This window comes from Centruroides vittatus, unplaced genomic scaffold, assembly GCF_030686945.1.
Source record: "Centruroides vittatus isolate TY-2023 unplaced genomic scaffold, ASM3068694v2 contig_4, whole genome shotgun sequence".
Lineage (NCBI taxonomy): Eukaryota > Metazoa > Arthropoda > Arachnida > Scorpiones > Buthidae > Centruroides > Centruroides vittatus.
Window position 1 is genome coordinate 3,979,686 of NW_027122214.1, and position 14,760 is coordinate 3,994,445.

Genomic DNA, 14,760 nt, shown 5'->3' on the forward strand with positions numbered 1-14,760 from the left:
ATAAGAGGCAATAAGTTTGGATATTATCCCAGTATAAACTTCCATTACTATTAGCTTAACTAATTCTGTTGTTTGATGTATTGCATTTATGTTCTCTAATTCTTTCCTGCAATGCATGAGCTGTAGCACTAATGTAAATGACATTAAGTTATCTCTATTGTTGCAAAGTAGTGTATATAATGATGGTTAAGCACTTAGAGCAATATTTAAGCCAAGTTTCTTGATGTCTTGCTATTTTGCCTGAACAACCACCAAAGAAACGTAAAAGCAGCTTACTTTTTTAAATCTTTTTTTGATCATATTTAAATACCTTTTTGATCAGTTTGAGTCCATAAATTTGGCTTTGATACTTAGAAAAAAAAAAAAAATTGTTTGGAAAAAGATACAATGGTTACATTCAAACAAAATTTAGAAGCAAGATGAAAAGTGATGAATTACATAGAAAGTGAAGAAATATTTTCAGGAGTTCACAATCTTATGAGATATGCAAATTTTTTAAAAATTTCAATAGAAATCAAATTGACATGAGCCACAGAAAATGAAAATGTTTCAAATAGTTAACAACCATGGTTAACATAAGCAACAATAAGTATCTGTTTTTTAAGGGGGCAAATGTAATATATATTATGGTAATCATTTTTAAGAAAAGGAAATTGAGAAAAAAAATTGAAATATGATATTATTCATTGAAAATATAACAAACATTTTAAATGAAGTAAGTACAGTGCTTAGTGGTACAATTGGCAAAAAGCTTTCATTACCAACTGAGCTGCTGTACTAAAATTTTTATCCTTTCATTACCACTGCTTTTTTTTATGTAAAGTTCCTTTTCAACCTGATCTATTTTATTATTTTGTATAGACGTAACCAATACTGCTCTGATACCAATATATTGGCACATTAGAATGTTCCTGATATATTAAAATTGGTTTGTTTTACAAACCAATGCTTTTTTTTTTTTTTCAATACACATCCTTCACATCATTTTGCCATGGATGTATTCAAACATTGTGATGAATATATTGTGCTGTATAACTAGCCCATGATAGACAGAGCATCTTATCTGCAGTGGCCATGTGACATATGATTGTTGTCACTGTTGGATGGTGCCAGCTTTGTAGGGAGTGCTGTGTGATGATGGATGGTAATGTGCAAGCAATGTTGCCAGGTCTAGCAATTTTTCACCAGATTTGGCAATATTTCAGGTTAGTTGGCAATTTGGCAATGATTTTTTTCAATATGACAATTTTTCTGAATTATTATAACTTTAAGGTGTGTTTAAATTTTTTTCTAAAAACAGGCCTAAGAAAACTAGGCAATTAACAATTGATTAGGGCATAGATCTGAAAGGCATCTGTAAATTAATTTGTAAACTTATTTCTTTTCATTTGAATTTAAATGGTTAATGAACAAAGTGAATATTCTCTAAATGAATGCTTCCAGACTTTCATTTATTACCAACATCTGTATAGTCTGGATAGAAACAAGTATCAGATTGGATCAATTAGAAAATTATAAGTATTAATAATAGGATCATATCAGCAGAATTCAGTATCCCATCATCTCTAGTGTTTAGTCATTGTAATATAGAATTCTCTTAAAACAGACTGATTTAAAGTGAATTCTGTTAAGATTGGCCTTACTTCCAAACTGCACTTCTATTCTCTATTCATTTTACAACTCATTCCCATTTCTCAATTATATTGCCTTCTATTAAGTCACAGTCAGGAAATTAGTCCTAAGTTTTCAAAACACCTTTCATTTTCATACATGTTATGATTGTATGATGAAAACGAACTTCTTAATACAAACATTTTTAAATTTAAAGCTCTGAAAATTGAAAACTGTGATATGAAAGTAATGAAAAATAAGGCTATTTATGAAGGAGAGCTTTTCTTGTTTTTAAAAGATCTGAATTGTATGAAAAATATGAATCATAACATGCTAATCGACTGGACAATTTTAGGAAAGTAATAATGTTGTCATCTAATGGCAAAAACATGAATGAGGATGACTGAATGCTTTCACAGAAAACAGTGAATTTTAAAAACTACAACAAAAATAGAGAAAACTTAATCAACAAGTAAATAAAACCCTTTACTTCTGTTCCAGCAAGCATTATTAATGTAGTGACAAGTGTTTTCAGCCTAATTCAAGAAGTAAAGGTTTTTATTTACTTGTTGAACAGTGAATTTATCTTCACTAGGATTTAATACAGCAATGAAGTTGTTGAATAATCAGTCTTAGTAATCAAAAAAATTATTAATGAGCATTTAACTATAGATATTGTTATAAGATATGAGATATTTAGATGCAAGATCTAAAGTATTTAAATTTGATGTTTGATATTTAGATTTATGAAAAAAGAAAAACCTTGATATTGTCAACCACAAACATTACAATTCTTGTTTTATCTTTATTAGAAAATTTATTTATTGACATTATTGTCTTTTTTAAGAAAATTATTTTATATATTTTTTTTAAATTAAAAATATGGCAACTAGTCATACTGTTGTAAGATTTTAATTATCAGCAAACATTACTCCAAGGCAGCTTTTTGTTAAGCTGATGGCTTTTGCCATAAAACCTTTACTAATGAAAATAAGGCTGAGAAAAATGATATTTTTGGCACTTTTAAGAAAGCTGTTAAAAGATGTTTTAGTGAGAAAAGCCTCACATTGTAAATACCTTTAATATTGGGACAGCAGCCACAGAAACAATCTCAAACCTGAAGTAATTAATTAATGGCTCTGGAACCACAAAATATAAACTACGAGAAATCATGTCCTCATACAGGTTTTGTAACAAATGGTTATGTTATATAAATATGCTTCTTTAATTAAATTCTTAGTTTTGTTAATAATACTTTCATAGGCAACTATTTCTTACCGCAAGTCTTTCAAGAGATGGCCCATAATTATCTTTAATAAATACTCCATTTCTTTTAATCTGAGTACCAACATAAAACTAAGTATCACACAACTGACTCATTAACTCACTAACTGTTGAAGGAAGAGAAAACCAATTGTTACAATATGTAGGTGAAAATGTAAATCAGTTAAATAATCAATGGACCAGGTCACTCAGAATTGACCTAGCTCATTGATTATTTAACTGATCTATCTGCATCCGAAATAATAGTTTTAAATTTTAAAATTTGAAATAGATTAAAGTAGTATCATTGTTGTAAAAAGTCAAACAGATTATTATATTATTATTCTATCTAGTATAGATATTATTCTATCAATATCTGACATACATCTCATAAGATGTAATATGTCAAATATTATGTCTTGAATTTGATGATCCAAATGTAGTCTTTAGTAACTGATATGATACTGCAGTTTGTTAATTTAAAATTGTAAATTCAAGAATAGTCATAAAATAAATTTTCTTATTTATTCTTACTTTAGGTTTGATGTTTGCCATTTTATGTTTGTATGAGGTCAGCCGGGGATATAGAATAGGTTATCACTCTTATATCACTTACTTGGCAAATAATCTTTTAGATTAGCCTCAAAGTCAAAGGATGGCTTTTTCGAGTTTATGTCGATCACAATTCAGAAAAATTGAGATCCTGTCAGGACTGACACTAGTTAAACTATTTTTTCGCAGTTTAACTCACGATCTATATAAAATCAAATAAATTCAAATAGGAGGGCTATTCCTACAAGTGGAACATTGCGTGAGTGGCAAATAGTCCGAGCTCAATAAATGAGAGAAGGTGAATAAACAACATAACAAATATTATTTAATGAATAAACGAAATATACTATATACATATCTCTAAATATGACATAAGATAACATTGGAAGTACAGTGGAGTTCAATGAGCTTATATCTAACTATACCTATATTTTTATACCTCGCGTGAATGCTATACCTGAGAAAGAGAGAGAGAGCTTACAATCAGATCTAAATATTATACTATCTTCACTTGAGGTTTGATCTTCTTTAGGTGTCAGCTTGCTAATAAATATTCTGGAGAATTTGGAACAGGAAGAACAATCTTTTATGCACACAGTATAATATATTTCTGTCTTCTATATGGTCCCTTCTATGGCATCTCTGGGTTGTAGAGAACTGCTGAAAGTCATATGGCATGTTCTATCTTCTATGAACTGCCTAATTCATGTGGCAAGTCACAGGTTTCGGAGACTGCTCGGAATGGCGGAAAAATTCCCTTTTTAGTGGGACCTCTGCCCAATAGTGTTTGAGGAATGCATGGGATATGTAATGAGTGCAGAGAGGATAACTGACATATGGCTATATGAAATAGTGATAAGCCATGTGGGAAAGGAAGTTAATTTCCTTCTTTCTTCACAATGACGGATGTCACTTCCTCCTTTGTGAATATTATTTTAGATAATTAATACATTTCTTATAATATTTTATGCCTAATAACCTGCAGATCTCACATTTGTCTTTCTTATATCTAATTTTATATATTGCAATATTAATAAAATAGTTCAATTATTAGTTAGTTTTACATTGTCTGAGTTTAGTTGCTTTATGCTTTTATCTTCTGAATAAATGAACTGACCAGAGAGATCCTAACAATATTCTCTTTCTAGATATCTCTTGTGCCATAATTGAAAAGAAAATTGATTAAAATAAAATAGGAAATTTATACTTGTAATGTTACCATTATATAAATATTGAAATTATATTTACAGTAATACCTTGGTTTTCATTGACTTTGGTTATCATCAATTTGTTTTGTGAAAAATTTGTCTTGATTTTCGTTGATTGCCTTGGATTTTGTTGGCATGCCCAAGTGACCTTGCTGCTAATTTTGCAAAAACAAAGGGTGACCCACATGTTTTCTGGCTCAGTGTGGCATTATTTCTCGTTCTGTGAGCATTACCCTACGATGCCCCACTATTGGCCAATGTTTCTGTTCCCTGAACACTGGGAGTTTGGTTGTTCGCGCTTCACCAGGACGGGCTGGTCACATGGGGTTTTCCAGTTTTTCTCCACGTCTGTAACGCCTGAATAGGGGCCAGTTACCCTTAAACGGATCTCCCAGAAGGCATTATTCCTCTCGATACGACCATCATAAACACATACTACTACTATTACATGACAGTTACATCACACTTTACCACGGGGCGATATAGGCTAGAAGCTCATGTCCAACTAACTTCTACAAGACAAGACATTACCCCACCTGTCTAGCCAAACAATTCCATTGCTTTCCTTTAGATTAGTCTTTTATATTAATTTCTTATTGTATTTAACACTATATTAATTCTCTATAAAATGTGTTTTTGGTATGTATTTTGGAGTGTCTAGAACAAATTAATTGGATTTATGTTGATTCATATGGAAATAATTGCCTTGGATTTCATTGATTGTTTTCGGACAAATTATTGATGAAAACCGAGGTATCGCTGTACATTACCATTATTATGCATATATGAAATATTTATATAATTTTTATTTTACTATCTTTAAAAATTTTAATTGTTACTTATTAAAAGTTAATATAATAATTTTATAGAGTCAAATAGTTCTTCCACTACTCCACCGATGTCTTGTGAAGGTTCAACAAGTGTGACAATGGGAAGTGATTTAAAGTTTCATCATCTACATGGACGTAATGCTAGAATATTAAACAATGGCCTTACTGCAAAAAGGCCAAATGCACAAGGTGAATTTAATGATGCAATAGTCATTAGTAACAGGCCTTTGCGAGAAGGAGAAATGTTTGAAGTTATTGTTGAGGAAATTGTCGATAGGTGGTCTGGATCTATTGAAGCAGGTTTGTTTTGTGAATTTAGTTATTAAATGTTTTGTTTTATTAATCATAAATTACATCTTAATTTACAGTTTACTTATAATGTCAATAAATTATAAATCTAATAGGTGTGACAACAATACCTCCCGAAGAATTAGATTTTCCAAGCACAATGACTGATATAGATCATGACACTTGGATGCTCAGGTTCAAATATTAGTATTTACTGTTTTATTTCGTATTGAATCAGAAATATACTCATTCAGTTGTGTTTTACTTTTAAACAGCGGATGTGTCGTCATGCAAGATGGAATGACAATACAGCACAGTTACAAATGTGATCTGGACCAGCTGACGGCAGGAACCACAATGGGTATGATGCGTCATTCGGACGGTACCTTACATTATTATATAAATGGTGAGGATCAGGGCACGGCCTGTAGTAATATACCACCAGGTGCGTAAATCTCATTTTTCACAAACCGAAACTTGCAATTAATAATTTTTTAATCGGAACACGATTTAATTTTTATATTTTGATGATAACGCCTGTCGTTTCTCTTTTTTGTTTCAGATGTGTATGCGGTGATTGACTTATATGGCCAGTGTGCCCAAGTATCACTAAACCACTGTTTACCCAGCAGTCCATTCCTGCCAGCCAGCCCTCAGGTTTCTGATCCTGTTGCTCTGGGCAATGGTTGGTCTTCAGGTTTTCTTGGACTGGTGTGGATGTATATTCCTTATAATGGAATTACGGGATTTTGTTTTACAGAAGTTGATATATTAATAATCAAATGATTTAATTGAATATTAATGTATAACTTCATAAATTTTGTAAATTTATAATCGGAATTTTATTTTTAAATTTTAAGTTTTAATTTCTTAAAAACTATTCTTTCTAATAAAAGAATAAACAAATTTCAGAATAATAAAAAATGTTTATAATTATAATCACAAGCATTTTATTATTAATAGATAAAGAATTACTTGATCAAGTCACTTAAATTGTTGTTTAACTGTAAAAATTAAGTTTTATTTTTTATATATTTTTAGGATAATTTTAATTTTTGAAGTATTAACAGAATTAGAATCTCATTAATTTAATTTAAGTAACTTGATTAGATTCTGTACCAGGAGTCAATAAACTTAACTTTAAATTTCATTAACATAAATTTTTTCATTATTTTATTAGAAAGAATGTAATCAAATTACTAAATAATAATTACAAAATAAAATTAAAATCTAATTTTTTTTATTAAAACATTTAAATTCTCTTTATTTTTATTTTTGAGAATAATCTGTGAATATTTTGTTTTAAATGGTGTACATGAGTTTTGAGATTTACTCTTTCTGGTATGTTAGGAATCTGTTTAATGTTAACACTTCTTGTGATACCCATAAGAATGCATCAGTTGTGGTTTTACCAATTAACTGTCTACATAAAACAGCTGATTGTTAACTATTTCAGTTTTTTAATATGATAAAATACTTTTGATTTTATGTTACAAAATGTGTTATAACTTTAGTTTAAAAAAATATCAAAATATATATGATTGAAAAAATTGGATACAAAGTTTTTTTTATAATTTCTTCAATAGACAATTTTATACTGAAAGCTAGATTTGCATTAGTGTGATTATAATTGCAATGATATTCTTATTGACAGTATCTAGTTTCATTGTACAGTCAGAAAACAATATTTTATTTGGAATTTTTCTTCTTTGGTCAAACATTTTTGTGGCAGTTTGACAAAACTTTGCATGTATTAGAGTAGAAATTTGCTTATTTTTTTCAAATTTCTGACATTTAATAGTTTCAGAAATTTAATACTTTATTAAATTAAATTACAGATGGTCCTTGACTTTTAGACAGCTTGCATGTTTTTATATAATATTTTCATATTTCTAGATTGTTTTTTATATATCAAATACCAACTTCATTTTCAACTGACAGACAAAATATTTCAAATTATCAAGCAGTTATGCTTTCTGTCAGTTTTGATGTCGGTGGCATAAAAATCATTTGTGAAAATAAATTTTTCTTATCTGTTTCTTTGTTTAATATATGTTTTTAATGTTTACAATAATGTTTTATGCATAGTTTCTGTAAAAAACAAATTTTCCTATCTCAATAACAACCTTTTAATTTATCTGTTTTAGCTTTCTAGGAATTACTTCATTACTTGCAACTCTATTGTATGTCTTTTGGACATTTGACTTTCATAAACATTTTTAGGCATACATCTGATTCAAAAGTTCAGAACTGCCTGTATTTAATTTTAAACTTTATCAAAAATAAGAAATATATTTGAAAAAGTATTTTGTAGAAATGAATGATAATTCTAATATATTAAATAACCATATACTACCATTATTACATTATTTGCTACCATTATTGATGCATTCTTTATTTATTCTTTAAAAATATCATCTTATTTTTACAATGGTTCTGAAAATTATTTCATTTAAATTTACGATTGAATTGAATTGAAATTAAATTTTTTATATTATAAGAAGTGATACAAATGATTTAAAAGTGATTTTATTTTCTAAATTATTATTGTAAAACAAAAAGTTTTACATTACAAAATAAGAATTGTAAAAAAAATATCAAAGAACCATTATATAAGATGGGTAAATGTTAATAACATTAAAATAATATTTTTTTTTTGTAATGTAGAGAAGAATTTTAATTAATTTTTTTTTCAGAATCAAGTCAACATTTTAACAATTATTGTGGTAAAAACATAACCCTACGCAATAATAATACTATTGCCTGCAGAATAAGAGGATATAACAATGGTCTCGTGTTTAGTTCTTCTTTTCTTGAGGTGGATGAATTATTTGAAGTAAGTAGTGTATATTTTACAATTATTTAAATAAATATACTGTAAAATAAAATTGTTTTATAAAGAATTGGTTGCTATAAGCTAACATAGCAAATGCTTTTGCTGTCTTCTTAAGTTTTTTTGACATAAAAAAATCTGGATTGGTCTTCTTCAATCTTTCAAAAAAATATTCTAGAAAATACAAATTTTTTATATCTCATTAATTTATAATGGTTAAGAGAAACACAAATTATTTCAAAATTTATACAGTGGGGTCCAAGAATTAGATGTATTTTTTAAGATTATTTTTAGAACAGTTTGGAATAGATTTATACTGCTATTTGTGATTTGTTCATTTACATTGAATCATGAATAAGGGTCAGATTTGAATGTACTGTACAAGAATATTTTTTATTAAATGCTATGATTTTGAACCCGCAATATAGACATAATTTAGGCCCATGTGGATTGAATTAAGGTTTTCAATACAGTGAGTGATTGGTTAATGAACAAATCGGATAATGAACACTTTTGCGAAAGATTTTTATGTTCGGACAACAAACACCTCACAGAACAAACGCAAGAAGAAGCAACGTAAAATAATGAATACCTATGTGTCTTCCCTTGCCTTCAGGCAACAATTGGAAACTTTTCGGAGCGCAGGAGACATCAGCATCAATGCTCAACCTGGTATATACTGATCAGATAGTATTCCTCTGAACTTTGAAACTCTCCCTTGTAATTCCAGCCTTTTATTTTTCTGACAGAAACAATTCTTTTATAGTATTCGCGAGACTGTCGGGTGGGCACTCGTTAAGTTTTGCATGGGTTTTTATTTTCGAAAGGTAAGAGTATAATAGCAAAGATGGTGGGCAGAAGATGTCTGATGTTGCTGGGCAGTATGGCTTGAACATGTCTACAGTAGGCTGCAGTTCAATCTTATCTAAGAAAGGTATTGTATAATCAAAAAGACTCAAGCAGCTTAAGGAGTAACAAAAATTGCATCTGAGAAATAAAGAACATTGAAGAGCTCATAATGGAGTCTGAAACTGATCTGACGACAGAAGAATGCAAGAATTCTTGAATGAAGAACACCAAGAAACTCGGTGAGATATGTTTTCTTCTGAAGAAAAGGATTAATGCCGATATCTGCTTTTAAACATCTTTCAAAGAAGTGGGAGGATGTCAGAACCAATGGTCTTAGAATGACATCCAAACCAGGTCGAGGTTAATAGGCTTAGGGATCTCCATAATTACAATGCTATTAATTACTTCTAAAGAAATCCTGAAGAAGAGAGAAAAGCAATTGAGATTAAACAGATTCTTTAACTCCAAACAAAAAAAATCGTGACTAATAAAAATTCAAGACTGTGTGACTGTGTATATATGTATTTTTATTATTATATATAAATAAACATAATAAGAAAGTATATATTTTTTTATTTTTTGGAGTCTCCAGAATGAATTAATCAAGTTCCCATAAAAACCTATGGTAAATTGATAATTGGTTAACGAACAATTCGGATAGTGAACAAAGTCTTGGAACGGATTATGTTCATTAGCCGATCACCCACTGTACTGCATACAGAATATGCATTATGATTTATACTACATATTTTGCAAATTTTAATTTATTTAATTTAAAATGTATGCTCTTTACCTCAAATTTGTAATATTGTGCCCCTATACACCATACTTTTCCTGTTAGCAACAGAGTCATGCCATCATCTATCTGACTCCTTATAGGAGAAAATTTTTGAACTGAAAAAACATTTCTTCCAGTTTGCATCAGAAGTTCATATACAATTAATCGGAACCTCCTGTCCCTAAGCTTTTCATATCTGGTCTTGAATTTCGTCTATTTAACTCTGTTCTTGAGATTAAGGAAAGGCAGGAAGATGGATGACAGTGGGAAGTTATAATTCAATTTATTTTTGTTCATGAAAAACTTTATGGATTTTCTTGATTCATTTCCATGTTGCAGCTTGTACTTCAGCATCTAATGAAAAGTGTTGACATTTTGACATTGTCTTTAACTATGGGAATATCCAAAAATCTGATGGTGTCAAATCCATGCTGTTACAAGACAAGTCTTTCTCATTAAACTCTGTGAATACATTTTGTGAGTTCTTATAAAGTTTTACAATACTTCACTGAATTGATCGTTTTTCCTTCATGCTCAATTTTGCAATGCTAAAAATTTAACCACTGCTTTGTACAGAATAGTGAAGATAATGAACATCATTAAACTTAGCAGTCTCGCATACACAAGACACTAGTGGTTACTAAATGATGGTGATCATGTGTTTCATATTACTTAGATTTTTGAGATTAATTATATTTAAAATTATTATTTCAGATGCAGATAGATCAGTTAAATAATCAGTGGGCTGGATCAATTCTGATTGGTTTAACTACATTTTCACCTGCAAATTGTAACAATCAGCTTTCTCTTCCTTCAACAGTTAGTGAGCTTCAATCGTGTGATACTTGGTTTTATGTTGGCACTCAGATTAAAAGAAATGGAGTACTGATAAAAGATAATTACGGGCCATCTCTTGAAAGACTTGTGGTAAGAAATATTTGTATATAAAAGTAATAAAATACTATTTTAGATATTTTTATTTAATGTGAATAGCTGAAATAATAATCATAATTGCAGATAGGTGATCGTATTGGCATCAGATATGGATCAGACAATAACATGCACATCCATTTAAATGGTGAAGATTTAGGCGTGGCAGCTACAAATCTTCCTAAGGTGATTATTCAAAATATAATGCATTGTCTAAAATGTTTAATTAACCATCTGAATGTAAATGTAGTAATGTGAAGGAAGCATTATTACAAATAACAAAATGAAAAATTTAAATTTTATATGCTAGAATTTACTTGTTTACATAAAATTAATTTATCATTTATTGTAATCTACATTACAATTAGTTCTACAATTCAAATCTGAATATACTTTGTGATATGTTTATTATTAGTATTACAACAATTTAAAACAATTCTAATAAATGTTCTAGAAATTTTTCTTTTTGGAATACAACATTTAAGTTTGAAAAATGCTTTTTCCAAAATCTTAATAAAATTTTAATTACTTAAAGAATTTTTTTCTCTTACAAAATAATTTCTGGTCAACTGATAAAGTATTAAATTAAATCAGTTTTGATTAAAAAATGCAATTAAAAAGTTTAATTTTTTAAAAATTACTCAAAAATACTTTCTTATTATTTAAATATAAACCATTTGAAATTATAGTAAAAATTTTGGTGTCACTGCTTTATTACAGCAAGAAATTTATATAGAAAAATATGAAACTATCCCTACTTTTTTTGAGCAGACACATCTGAATTTTCATTTTAATATTATCATCCAAATACATGTTTTTTAAGTTTTTTATTTTAAATTAGTTGTTACTAAGGTAGCTATTTGAACCAAACATCTTTCTCCCTTCAAATAGAAAAAATGCTTCTCAAAGGTAAAAATTCTATTAGTTGAGCAAAATTACCTTGATTGATAATTATTTAATTGGGAAATTAAACATTAATTTCTCATACATGTGAGTAATATATTGATATTTATCTCAATTTGTATTTTTAACTCATTCAGTTAAATTAGTCAAATATACAAGTATAGTCAGTTTTTGCAGTCAACCTAATCTGCTTAGTCCTTGAACTTTTTAAGCATATTGTGAACAGATATCAGGTAACCAAAAAAGTTCTGTCGTTTTTTGTGAAACTACAAAGTTTAAACAATGTTACATGCAATACACAATAGATGGCACTAAAATTCCAGCAATATGTTAATCAAGATTTAATGCTGACTCATCTTATATAAAGAGAAGTGGAAAGGTTATCTCTTAATATTATAAAAATTGACCTGAAGATGAGTACTCCAAACTCTACAATTCATGCTTGTATGTTGTATGAGTTTAAACTTGGAACAAAATTTGTGCAAACGGCTAAAAAAATATGCCAGGCTTTCGGACAAGGTTCTGTCAGCACTCGCACCACCCAAAGGTGGTTTAGAAAATTTTCTTCTGGTGATGAGTCGCTTAAAGATGTGCCACGAGAAGGGCAGCCATATGTCATTAATGATGATGAATTACAGGCTGCAATTGAAGAAGATTCTGCTCAAACTTGTCAGATGTTAGCACAAAGGTTCTCCGTAAATTATGAAACTGTCTGTTTACATTTGCATAGTCTTGGGAAAGTTTACAAGCTCAGCAAATGGAGACATCATCAATTGACACCTGCCAATATTGTGCGTATGCTGGACTGCAAATGGAATTGTTCACTATGAACTTATACCACCTGGCCAGACTATTACTGCTAACGTCTACAATGACCAACTCCGTTGAGTTCACCAATCACTTTTGAAAAAACAACCAGCTTTAGTGAATCGTAAAGGCATTCTTTTCCTACACAATTATGCTATAGGCCTCAAGTCGTGTGTGATCTCTGACACAATTGAGATCCTTGGATTGGAACCTCGTTTGCACCCTCCTTATTCTCCTGACATTAGCCCTTCTGACTATCACCTATTTTTAAGCCTAGATAATCATCTGCAAAATTGACAGTTCAGAAATAGAGAGGCTATGGAAATGGAGTTAGAGAAGTTTTTCAACTCTAAAGATTGTGACTTTTTATAAAAATGGAATTTATAAGCTTGTTTCCCGTTGGGAAAAGGTTATTAAATGAGAGAGTGGTTATTTTAATGAATAAATTGTGTTATTTCCTATACATTTTTATGTTTGTTTTCTTTCAACAAAAAACGACAGAACTTTTTTGGTTACCTGATACATTTATTACGTGAATTATTGAGTTGAGACATTTATTTTCAAAGTAATGTCCTTTGGCCACAATGCACACTGCAAATGATGATAAAACTACTGGAAACACTCCTGAAAAGTTTGAAGTTGTTGTTTCATGTGACGAAAAAGAAAATTGCATTGTACCTGGTCTGGTGAGTATGCAGGATGTGGCAAGACTGCCATTCATGATTTTGCCAGCTCAATTTGCACCAGAAGAGAGCAATGTGCAAGAGCATTGTCATGCAGGAGAAACTAGTTGTTCTATTACAGCTCAGGTCTTTTGTAATGAATTGATATTCAAACAGATGATGTAGAATTTGCACATATAGTGTAGTGTTTACAGTAGTGTAAACGCTACTAGTAAAAACAAGTAGTGTTTACAGTAGTGCCTTCAGAAATGAATTCCATGTGCACAATGCCCAGGACATTGAAAAACACTTCTGAGTGACTTTGCCTTTGGACCTGTCCTTGCAACACTGTGAGCATCTCTTTGCACACAGGGCTGGATTCAGATGGTTTCAGGAAGTTGTATTACAAATATAGGTTAATATTATTTTTTCTATGTATCAATGTTATTGTTTCAGGGAAATAACAGTTATCATTTATCTATAGTTTTTGCTATTTAAATATTTATTTAAAACTAGCTGTACCTGGCCACGTGTTGCTGTGGCCCAAAATGTATCTATTAAAAATGTATAACACTCCCCATGAGGGGAATTTTGAAAAATCTCTTCTTAGTTCTAATTCTCTAATTCTCTAATTCTCTTGACATACCCTATTAAAATGCAATCAAAAGCACAAAAAACCGCATCTAAAATAGTATAATAGAACCCAAGTTCTTTATGGTAAACCTTAATCCTGTCCCTCCCGCAGGGGGGGGGGGTAATTTTGACATCTATATAATATAAAAACGCACGTATTTGAATACAATGTTGTTTCAAAATTTCAAAGCAATCGGTTAAGAACTCTCCGAGATTTAAGATTTTGAACAAATGAACATTTACATTTTTATTTATATAGATAATATGAATAATATAGTTATCTGAAGTAAGTCTCTTTCAGTGTGTAGGGGAGAGCGGGGCTACAAGTTCCGTTTTTTAATCAACGTCATAATTTGTTAAGGAAACGTAATTCTAGCATAAGTATTGAGAGATTAAAATTTAGTAATATATCTAACTTTGCTATAAAGACAGTTTTTGGGGTTGTTTTGTGTAAGATTTTTTTATAATTAATAATACAATACCTAAAGTCGGAAAGTAACAACTTACCCCGGTTTGGGGCTAGTTGTTAACAGGGTGGGGCAAATTGTTACGAGATCTATGGAAGGTGTAATATGTAAAAAAAAAACAATAATTTATTTAACTAAGTATGTAT

At 29.8% G+C, this 14,760-nt stretch overlaps 1 protein-coding gene across 1 annotated transcript in view; it reads left to right on the forward strand.

Annotated features, from left to right (window-relative positions):
• Nucleotides 1-14,760, forward strand: part of Neurl4 (neuralized E3 ubiquitin protein ligase 4) — a 46,487-nt gene that overhangs the window by 19,416 nt on the left and 12,311 nt on the right. Inside the window, exons 10-16 of the mRNA XM_067271540.1 lie at nucleotides 5,504-5,764; nucleotides 5,869-5,947; nucleotides 6,028-6,197; nucleotides 6,315-6,437; nucleotides 8,449-8,588; nucleotides 10,927-11,139; nucleotides 11,230-11,328. Coding sequence (XP_067127641.1) covers nucleotides 5,504-5,764; nucleotides 5,869-5,947; nucleotides 6,028-6,197; nucleotides 6,315-6,437; nucleotides 8,449-8,588; nucleotides 10,927-11,139; nucleotides 11,230-11,328 — 1,085 coding nt within the window. The remainder of the gene's footprint in view (nucleotides 1-5,503; nucleotides 5,765-5,868; nucleotides 5,948-6,027; nucleotides 6,198-6,314; nucleotides 6,438-8,448; nucleotides 8,589-10,926; nucleotides 11,140-11,229; nucleotides 11,329-14,760) is intronic.